The sequence below is a fragment of the Lampris incognitus genome, chromosome 3, assembly GCF_029633865.1.
Source record: "Lampris incognitus isolate fLamInc1 chromosome 3, fLamInc1.hap2, whole genome shotgun sequence".
In the NCBI taxonomy this organism is placed as follows: domain Eukaryota; kingdom Metazoa; phylum Chordata; class Actinopteri; order Lampriformes; family Lampridae; genus Lampris; species Lampris incognitus.
The window spans coordinates 64,234,689-64,245,817 of record NC_079213.1 but is presented as its reverse complement, the minus strand read 5'-3'; the positions used below and the strand labels follow the sequence as shown (position 1 = coordinate 64,245,817).

Genomic DNA, 11,129 nt, shown 5'->3' with positions numbered 1-11,129 from the left:
CTCACCTCCTCCTCCTCCTCCTCCGCCTCTTTCCCCCTCATCCCTACATCAGACATCATGAAACATTCACAGCTCTGCTTTTAACAGACCGTGCCTTCCTTTCCTTCCATCCACCCCTCGCAAAACACACACCACCAACACCACCACCCCAGCTCCTTCTTTTTCAGGGTGTATGCTAGTTGGCGGCTGTGAGAACGTCCAGGGAAACAACACAGAGATGAAATGAAGGATAAGACAGAAAACCCTGGTGGGGGAGGGACGGGAGAGAAAGGTGTAGAAGTGACAGGTACAATAGAGTATTGTGTGTGTGTGTGTGTGTGTGTGTGTGTGTGTGTGTGTGTGTGTGTGTGTGTGTGTGTGTGTGTGTGTGTGTGTGTGTGTGCGTGTGTTGTGGGTGTTTGCTCGTGCAACGTGTGGATTGAGTTCATTTCCCATTTTGTGGTGTGTACCACCGCTCGAATGAGCACGCGATGTGTGACAGATGACAGAAAGTATCGATTCCCTCTCAGACGAGCGATTCACACACACACACACACACACACACACACACACACACACACACACACACACACACACACACACACACACACACACACACACACAGAACCACACCCCCCCCCCCCCCTCAGTTGCAAACACAAGCACGCACTCACACTACCTACGTGATCAGGGACCACAATATGAATCCGCATCATCTACACAGTCCGGATGCCGTCTATGTGGTTCCGATCCATCCCGACTGAGCAGGGTCCGGGATGGGTTGTCAGTGCGTTGGGGCTATTGCATGCGAGCCCCCAGGATTTGCTGGACCTTCTTTTGAAAACCTCGCTAATGGGTTTATCGACTGGCAACCCTGATACGTAATCAATCCAAATCTCTGCCGTCGTAATCAAACCCGCAGCCTGGGTGAGTGGACCCCGCGTGGCACAACATGGCGCCTCCTTGTAAACCCCCCGTCAGTCAGACACGCCCCCTCCCAGCGAGCCGCAAGGCAAGAGGCAACACATCTAGCTGCGGACAAAGACACGCAAAACCGTGCGCACATATACAAGTGCAGACACACTACATAGCACGTGCCTACACAAATGCACGCGCGCGTAGACGTACATGTGCACGTGAACGCGCAGCCTGAAAGGAACGGAATAATCCCCTCCCAGAAGTTCTGGCAATAAACTGGTAGACTTGCTATGAAGGTATTTGAGAAAGCCATGTAGTCCCCCCCCCACCTTCGCCTCTCTCTCTCCTCTTTTGTGTGCAACTGAGCATGTTGTGTGCGTGTGCGTGCGTGTGTGTATGGGTTCTTCTTGTGTGCCTTTGTATGTATGATGCATGTTTGTTCGTGTATGTCCGTGCATGTAAGTGTATGTGCATGTGAGCTTGTATGTGTGTGTGTATGTGTGTACGTGCGTGTGTGTGTCATATGAGCACATGGGCGTGTGTTACTCTGCATGGACAATACATGTGCGAGTGAAACTAAAGTGTCCTCCCTGGAGAAGGTGTTGGCTTTCAGCGACTTCACAGCGCTCGCGCACTGCGGGAGAAGCTCGCCCTGTACCTATTGGCCAGTTGAGCGATACAATGCGTGTCGGTTGAGCCCCTTGCAGGCACAAAGACAGACAGGCAGACGACAGGAAAGACTACTTCCATTCACAGCATGCTCAACCTATAGGACAATAGGTGTAGGGAGGGGGAGAGAAGAATAGAGTTTTGGTTTTTTTTGTATTTTTTGCCCCATTCTTTGGCATTTGGAGCATCTGCTCATCGTGTTACTACACTCAGGATACCTCTGAGCGCGGGGCGTTTGCAGCCCGGTATAGTGTCCTTAAAGATACACACCCGTCTCAGAAATGTATGTCAGACGTGTGTAAGGCAGAGTGCAGGGGCTGGCCAGGTGAACCAGATGACCTCAGTGACGTACTCAACCCAGTCGCACGACTTTCGTGATGGCATCACGTTAATTAATCTATCGTCACGATCTGATAGAACCCTAACCCTAACCCTAACCTTCGTGACCACATCACGTAAATCAGGTCATAGTCGTGACGGTATCACGATCGAAAGTCCGTGCGACTGGGTAGGTACTAGAAGCACACCACCGCCTCAGTTGTGCCAGTGGGGATTTCTCAAGAGCGACAAAAAGGGTCTTTGAAAACCGCGACCTCCAGGCCAGGACGAAAATTCTGCTCTGCAGATCGGTAGTGTTGCCCGCCCTACTGTATGGATCAGAATCCTGGACCACATACAGCAGGCACCTCAGGGTACTAGAGGCACATCATCAGAGGTGCCTCCGAAAAATCCTCAAGATCACCTGGGAAGATAGACGCACCAACACCAGCGTCCTGGAGGAGGCTAACAGTCCCGCTATCACTGCCACCATCGCCCAACACCGGCTCAGATGGACTGGCCATGGCATCCGTATTCCTGACTCTCGCCTTCCAAAACAAGTCCTATACTCCCAGCTTCTCACGGGACAACGTGCCTCGGGAGGTCAAAAGAAAAGGTATAAGGATAACATCCAAGCGAACATCAAAAAATGCCACATAGACCCTAACACCTGGGAGGACACAACAAGCAACAGGGCGACCTGGAGAAAACTTGTCCGAGAAGGATCTGCACTTTATAATAATGATCTCCGCCGTGCTGCAGAAGACAAGCGCAGACTCAGAAAGGAGGGAGTTTTCCCCCCAAAAAGGCCCAAAACCAATCCCACGACTATCACCGCCCACCCCTGGCCACACTGCACCAAAATATGCGGCCCCAGGATCGCCTCTTCACCCACCCGAAGACTCACAAGGACCAAGAAGGAGGACAGTCATACTCGACACGGAGTGACAGTCATACTCGACCCCGAGTGATGATGATGATGATGATGAGAGGAGGACACAGGGGTGTCCACTGACTCCTGCAGAAATTTCATCTGTGACCAGTTTTACCAATGATCTCTTTAAAAGACCCTGCCCAACAACCCACTCCCCACCGTCCCCCACCCAGGTTTTCTGCCACCTTCATCTGTGCTCAGTGACGTTGGTGAAAAACCACGTGACCGGCGAGGACTGACGAGTCACCTTCCAGCAAGCGGCGTATAAACAAAGCTGCGGTCTATCTACTGGCCACGACAACTGATTTTCTAGCTCTTTGGGAAGTCTACAGCAGTCTGCACGAAATAGGGCAGGTCACCACGGACAGGCATCACACGCTATCCTGTAGTTTGCAGGGGTTTTAATATTTCATATTTAAATCGCCTGCCTCCCAGTTGAGCCTTCCACCGGTCGGCGCTGTCGCAATGCAGTCAAGCAAGTTTGGTTTCCGTGACTTGAATCTGGAAAAGTCTCGTCGGCTAGTGTGTGTGTGTGTGTGTATGTGACTTCAGTTATAACAAGTGTGTTTGTCTACGGAGCGTAATCCCCAAAAGTTAGTCATGAAACGTGCGACGCTGTCTTTCCCCGGTGTTTCCCCGGCTTAAAAATGGCCGCCGCGACTTGAAAATGTCGTGCAATGCGGATTGCCCCCCCCCCAATTTGCGCATTGCAAACCGTGCCCCGGCTACAGTTACGGCGCTTAGCTTTAAGGTGAAATTTAGGGATTGGCCAGGTGAAAGGTTGGGGTTCGGTCATGGTTAAGTGAGGCAACTGTGTTTAAGTGTATGCTGACGACACAGATACGTCACTTACCAGTTCAACCAGAATCAGGAAAATTGCTGTTTTCAACCAAAATGACACATTTTGTACAAAATATGACTTTTTATGACGCATGTTTGTGTTTTAAGGTATCTAACGTAGCAGCATTGCCCTAAAACCTTTACTCCTCCACTACCGCTGCTCCGGGTCTTCAGTACAGCTCCTGGAATCTGGTGGGTCCTGGCATGACAGGGGTACCGAAGAGCCTGTTTCTTTGAGCGGAACAGGCCAATTTAGCCAGAGGTTCCCAGCGTGCAACAGATCCCCGACTAAGACCGCTCCTCGGCGTGATCCAGTTTTGCGCTGAATTTAACCTGTCGCGAGAAAATGAGCGCGTCCCAAGTAGCAAACCGCAAATTCTGGTTTGCAGGTGAGGGCAAGGGGTTGGGAGAATGCACCCGCGGCAGTTTAGAAGAAGAGCTCTCCTGATCCAGGTGAAGCTGCCGGAGCCATCTTGCTGTCCCTGGCTGTGTGGGTTTTAATGAGTTCTGGGAGTGGAAGGACTGCGTCTGCCCAAATAACTGGAGCGGATCAAGGTCCAAGTGACTGAAGCGTTGTGTTTTTCATCTGTCAATAAAAGATGAGTTTTTAATGGAAAGGGAGGGAGGGTGTCACGTCTGGTCGCTTCCACAGCTGTTTCTCAGACAGCAGGATGCGACAGAGACCCCAAATGACTCACTCTCTCTAAAACACCCTGTCTCCCTCTCCCTCTCTTCTCCCAAACAGTCTCACTTCCTCTCTCTCTCTCTCTCTCTCTCTCTCTGTCTCTGTCTCTGTCTCTCTCTGTCTCTGTCTCTGTCTCTCTCTCTCTCTCTCTCTCTCTCTCTCTCTCTCTCTCTCTCTCTCTCTCTCTCTCTCTCTCTCTCTCTCTCTCTCTCTCTCTCTCTCTCTCTCTCTCTCTCTCTCTCTCAAACACACACTATCTCACTTCCTCTCTCTCTCTCTCTCTCGCTTTCTCCACCTCTCTCCCTCTTTCTTCCATTTGTCTGTCTGTCCCTCGTGTTCTCCATCCCTCTCTGTCTGTTTACGTCTCACAATTACCCACCCACCCACGGAGACACGTACAGCAATTACCAGCTCATCCGCCCTTGCAAGATCATTAGCATTGAGACGACACGATGTGACCTTCAAAATCAAACACACACAAATCCAACACACAGCTCAACCCCTCCTGTCTCTGTCGTATGTGCTCTCTGAGGGTCAGCCGTCTTCTTTCCATCTTTGAGTGACAGGCAAAAGAAAGCGTGAGCGACAGAAACGGTGAGCTGGAGAAAGGGAGACAGCGAGATAAAGAGAGGGGGGGATGCTTGCCTTAAAAGGGGGGACAATTCAATATTTGAATCCCCATTTGGAACTGCCAAGGGCCAAGACGGTTCAGTCAGTACTTATGGAAAACTGTCCCATAGCAAGAAACCAGAGGGCCAGCACTCACCTGGGACGTCTCGATGGCTGGCCACCTGACTGACCGCTGGCCACCTGACTGATGGCTGGCCACCTGACTGACTGCTGGCCACCTGACTGATGGCTGGCCACCTTACTGACTGCTGGCCACCTGACTGATGGCTGGCCACCTTACTGACTGCTGGCCACCCGACTGATGGCGGGCCACCTTACTGACTGCTGGCCACCTGACTGATGGCTGGCCACCTGACTGACTGCTGGCCACCTGACTGATGGCTGGCCACCTTACTGACTGCTGGCCACCTGACTGATGGCTGGCCGACTGACTGATGGCTGGCCACCTGACTGACGGCTGTCAGGCTGACTGATGGGCTGTCTTACTGACCGACTAATTGTCTTTGAATTGTTGACTGGCTTGCTTCATGACAGACTTACTGAATGACTAGCTGGCTAATTTGACGGCGAAGTGTGTGAGGAGCTGAGTGATTGATTGAAAGTGTAGAACAGAACAGAATAGAACAGAACAGAACAGAACAGAATAGAATAAGTCATTCTACAGTGAAAATGTGTGCATTTGCTATTATACTCTTCTCAGAGTCTGATAGACCTTATTGTTATAATTGCTCATAGCCCAGACTAGGTAGGACATTTGTAACTGACCAACACCATATGTAAATAATAAAACAGGCCATTTCAGCATATTTTGCTTCGTGTACAACACACACACACACACACACACACACACACACGGACACGGGCACGCAGCCACAAGCACACGCGCGCGCACACACACGCACACACACACGGGCACGCAGGCACAGGCACACGCGCGCGCACACGCGCGCGCACACACACACACACACACACACACACACACACACACACACACACCTTTGCAGACTGCAGCTGAGACAATGAAAAATGCCTGCAAACAGACCAGAGCAGCAAAACCCGCTACAGCCATTTAAAGGACCACGACAGATGGCGCGGGTAAACCCGGACCCGGCTCTGTGCTGCCGCTGCTGACCAACACCGTGCCCAGAACACGGCACACGGGGAGGAGCGCCCACCTGCAGCCGTGCCCCCCAGCAGACAATGGAAGTGCCCACAGAAATGACTGTAGAAGACACCCAGCCTGCCAGGGACACCCGTCCCATCAACATGCTTACAGAGTAAAAAGTCAAAACTAGACTACACCACAATATTAATAATAATAATAATAATAATAATAATAATAATAAAAAGCACAAGAGACAATAAAAGCGATCAAGCTCGCGCCCTGTTCACGCTTGTCCAGCGCGAATGTCTGCGCCCAAGCGCGGACCTGTAACACCGTCAACGCAGCGAACCTCCTGGGAAATGGAAGACGACCGAAAACAAGCTTCGCGCAGGAAACCCGCACGGGACCTGTCTTCTGTACCTACCGGATATTTCCGTCTGGGGTACCCCGGTCAGCGTGAACCCCTTCCCCGTGTAGAACTGCCGCAGCTCGGTGCAGCTCCGGGCTTTGCTGCTCCCGTTGTCCGCCCCGTTCACCGGGACCGCAGAAAAACACAAGAAAAGGTGCAGAACCGCCAGCAGGTACATGATGGGGCTGGTGTGTAGTCCGCAAACAGGGGAGCGCGGTCAGCGGGACCCTCGCTGGATTTGACGAGAACCCTGTACACACCTCGACCGGGATGTCTTGGAGGTCCCTAAAGAGGTTCCCAGCGTGCAACAGATCCCCGACTAAGACCGCTCCTCGGCGTGATCCAGTTTTGCGTTGAATTTAACCTGTCGCGAGAAAATGAGCGCGTCCCAAGTAGCAAACCGCAAATTCTGGTTTGCAGGTGAGGGCAAGGGGTTGGGAGAATGCACCCGAGGCAGTCTGTACGGCAGAGGCAGTCCTGTCTCGGATCTCTGCGGGGTGGAGAGCTGCGATCACCGGCTAGGCTAGCTCGCCGCTCCTCGGTGCTGCTGCCGGTGTCCAGATCAACGGAACCGTTCCAGGTACCAGTCACAACAGAACACCGGGGGATGGGGGGGGGGTGAAAGCAAGAAAGAAGGACAGAAAAAAAAGAAAAGGGAAAGGAGCAGGTGTCTCAGTCAGTCGCTGGTAGCGTCCCTCATTCCCGGTCTATGTAGTCCACTGCTTCCATGATCATGGGGATTAGCGCATTCAAGGAAACGTGTATTGGGAGAGGGAACACAAAGAGACAAGTCCGCTGTGACAACAGAAGTTTCTCAAATGGAGCTGGCGAGGAGAGGAGCTGGCAAATCAATCCCCTTTTACTACTGGAGGAAAAAACCGCGTGTGAAAGCAAATGAGAGACAGAGAGCGACAGAGAGAGAGAGAGAGAGAGAGAGAGAGAGAGAGAGAGAGAGAGAGAGAGAGAGAGAGAGAGAGAGCGACAGAGAGAGAGAGAGAGAGAGAGCGAGAGAGAGACATAGAGCGAGAGAGAGCGAGAGGGACAGAGAGAGAGAGAGAGAGGGAGAGAGAGACAGAGACAGAGAGCGAGAGAGAGAGAGAGAGAGAGAGAGAGAGAGAGAGAGAGAGAGAGAGAGAGAGACAGAGCAGTAATAGATCGCTCCTCAAGTGAATGAAGAGATGGACCGAGTCAGTCACCCCCCCCTTCCTTATTGCTCGCGCTGTGTGTGTGTGTGTGCGCGCGCACGCGCGCTGCTGGAAATACGAAACAGCGCCACCTGCAGTGTCTCTGTATTATGTTGGGCCATCAGCAAGTCAAGCGAAGGCAGCCGGTTCACCCATTGTGTGGTCTTGTGAAGCCTGTCCTGGCTATCCCGTAGAGCACATTGAGCTTCGCCAGCGATATAGCTCTTAGTAAACTCCAAGGAAGGAGCCAGGGAAGTTCTATTCTATTCTGTGTCCACTGAATACAGAACAAGACATGATCCCGGCATTATGCGGCATGATGACGGGATCAGACTTGTGACACGATTTCCAGCGTCGGGTCCGATTATGAACGTCGGCAACGACGAGCGGCTGTGTTTACCCCGCGTTGTGTGCCATGACCGAAGAGCAGTGGTCGCCCCGCGACACCCTGGCGAAGAGCGTGTCAGATTTGTTAGTGTTTTCCTGCCTAGTCTGACGACTCCTATGACGTCTTCCTTGACGTTGACCAATAGGATGACCGTGTGCTTTCTGATGCACGGTGGCGCAGTGGTTGGCGCGGCCGCCTCACAGCAAGAAGGTTCTGGGTTCGGGCCCCGGGGGTAAGTCCATCCTTGTAGGTCGTCCTCTTTGTGGACTTTGCATGTTGTCTGCGTGGGTTTCCTGCGGGTATGACGAGCCCTCTTAACATTTATTAGCGAGACGTTGCAGATATCTGTAACTACGTCATTGCGGATATCTCGTCTATAAATATTAAAAGGGCTCGTCATACCCGGGTGCTCTGGTTGCCCCCCACAGTCCAAAGACATGTAGGTCAGGTGAATCGGCCCTACTAAATTGTCTCTAGGTGTGTGTGTGTGTGTGGGGGGGGGCTCCTGTTAGCCTGTCCAGGGTGTCTTCCCGCCTGCTGCCCAGTGACTGCTGGGATAGGCTCCAGCATCGCCGCGACCCTGACAGCAGGATAAGCAGTTGGGTTAATGGATGGATGGTTGGATGGATGGATGGATATGTAAACATGGCAAAGAAAACGCGATGTGGCTGTTGCTGCTGTCAGGTGGAAGGACGAAACCGAGGAAAGGTTCGCTGAGCAGTGGCAACAATACCCCTGCAGGACTTTTAATACCCCATGCAGGCCTTTTAAAACTCCTGGAGGCCTTTTAATACCCCTGCAGGACTTTTAATACCCCATGCGGGCCTTTTAATATCCCTGCGGGCCTTTTAATACCCCTGCGGGCCTTTTGATACCCCTGCGGGCCTTTTGATACCCCTGCGGGCCTTTTTATACTCCTGCGGGCCTTTTAATACCCCTGCGGGCCTATTAATACTCCTGCGGACCTTTTAATACCCCTGCGGGCCTTTTAATACCCCTGCGGGCCTTTTAATACCCCTGCGGGCCTTTTAATATCCCTGCGGGCCTTTTAATATCCCTGCGGGCCTTTTAATACTCCTGCAGCTCTTTTAATACCTCTGCGGGCCTTTTAATACCCCTGCGGGCCTTTTAATACTCCTGCGGGCCTTTCAATACTCCTGCGGGCCTTTTAATACTCCTGCAGCCCTTTTAATACCCCTGGGGGCCTTTTAATACCCCTGCAGGCCTTTTGATACCCCTGCAGGACTTTTCGAGGGAGGACCATGACAGAGTCGAAAAGTATTGGCTCAGTGTTGGGGAGCGATAGATGAGGCACTTCAGCAACCCGGTGAGTAGCTGGTTAAGCTATGCTAGGTTAGCATTCCCCAGTAGCACTAGCCTGAACAGCACGGCCTACAACCATTTGTTCTTTCTTTTCTTCTTCGTTTCGGGACACAAGACCGCCATGCAGCATCCCACGCAGCGTTTCCGTAGCCATGATTGGCAATGTCTTGTCCCTTCTGCCCGACGACCTATGAACTCGCACAAGATCGTGAAAGGCGGCATACGATGATTTGATTTGCCGGGGTCATGGTACTTGTGATGTTGCCAGGGCAAGAATTTATGGCGCTATGATGGCCTAATCTGACATGGTGACCACCGTGAAAGACAAAAATACCGTGTGGTCTGATCCCGGCTTGACTGGATTTTTCCCTCACGGTATGTTGTCGGTTTCCATGCTGTCAGTGTTGTTTCAGTTATCGAAGAGAAAGCTGGTAAAATAAACAGCAAAGATGACTGTAGACTGATCGCTCTAGCTAGCATCCTTTCTCAAGGGTTGGAGAGAATTTTGCTGAAATGTACTTTCATACCAGTGATGATCAGTTTGGCTTTAAGCATAAACACGGCACAGGTATGTGTTTTTTTTTTAGCCCTAAAGGAAATAGTAAAATGTGCCAAAGAGGTGTACCCAAGATTATACTCGGAATTTTAGCTTTCTTGGTAAGCTGATAGACTCTGCAGGTTAAATGGGGCAACGCTGTATCCGCTCTTTCCTATGTTGGCAATGGGGTCAGACAGGGTGGGACTTTATCTCCTTTCCCGTTCAACGTGTACAGGGGTGACTTGTCGAAGCAGCTGAATGAGTATAAAACTGGTTGTGTTATCAGAAACACTGTCGTTAACCATCTTGTGTATGCAGATGATACGGCTGTTTGCTGGGGTTACAACTGTTATCGCAGACACGTTCCCAGTATGGTGCAGAATTTGACATCCGATATGCAAAAAAAAAAAGAGCAATATTATGATTGTAAGATGTACTAAAGAGGATAGAGAATTAGTGTTTCCTGATCTGGGCAGTAATACTGTTAAGGTGTGCAATGAGACCAAATACCTCGGTAACTATATTACAGAAGCTCTAGCGGATGACAAGATAAATCCATAGACAACGTTGCAAATTGTGTGCCCAGGCTAACGTGTTGCTACGTACCCGTTTTATATGTGCACTATCGATGTCAAACAGCCTCGCTGTGCAGCGCTTTTTGTATGCTTCTGTATACTGCTCCCTTGGCACGTAACGATGCTATGCAGCTATGGCTTCATGTGCCAATATGTCCCAATGCTAGCCAGATGTTTGTTAATGTTAGTATACCTACCTGTCAAGCACTGTTTAGAAACAATTGTGTATTATTTTATGCGCCGTCCAGACAAGTCGGAAAATTATGTTATTGTGGTTTTAACCAACCCTGTTGGTTAAAACCACAATAACATTGACAGTATCAGTCGAGTTATACTTGTTTCTCATCACCTATGGGGAGACATTTGCACAGCCGCCTCTATGTTAACTATTAGATGGACAAATGTTTCTGCCCCTGTGACATTATTATGTTCCATGTATCTGCCCTTGTCTTGTGCTGTTTCTTTTCTTCTCTTTTTGATATGGGCCTCTGCTAAGATGAGCCTGGAATGAAAGCTGAATTGAATTGAATATCAGCTCATAGAGTAAATGAGATTTATTTTACAAAAACATATTTTTCTCTCTCTCTCGCTCTCGCTCTCTCTCGCTCTCTCTCTCACACACACACACACTCAC

General features: G+C 50.8%; 1 protein-coding gene across 1 annotated transcript in view; it reads right to left on the bottom strand.

The window, feature by feature from the left end:
* The window catches only part of LOC130109788 (glypican-1-like), a 54,974-nt gene extending 48,309 nt beyond the window's left edge, over window positions 1-6,665 (bottom strand). The window contains exon 1 of the mRNA XM_056276765.1: window positions 6,503-6,665. Coding sequence (XP_056132740.1) covers window positions 6,503-6,665 — 163 coding nt within the window. The remainder of the gene's footprint in view (window positions 1-6,502) is intronic.
* Window positions 6,666-11,129: the final 4,464 nt, after the last annotated feature.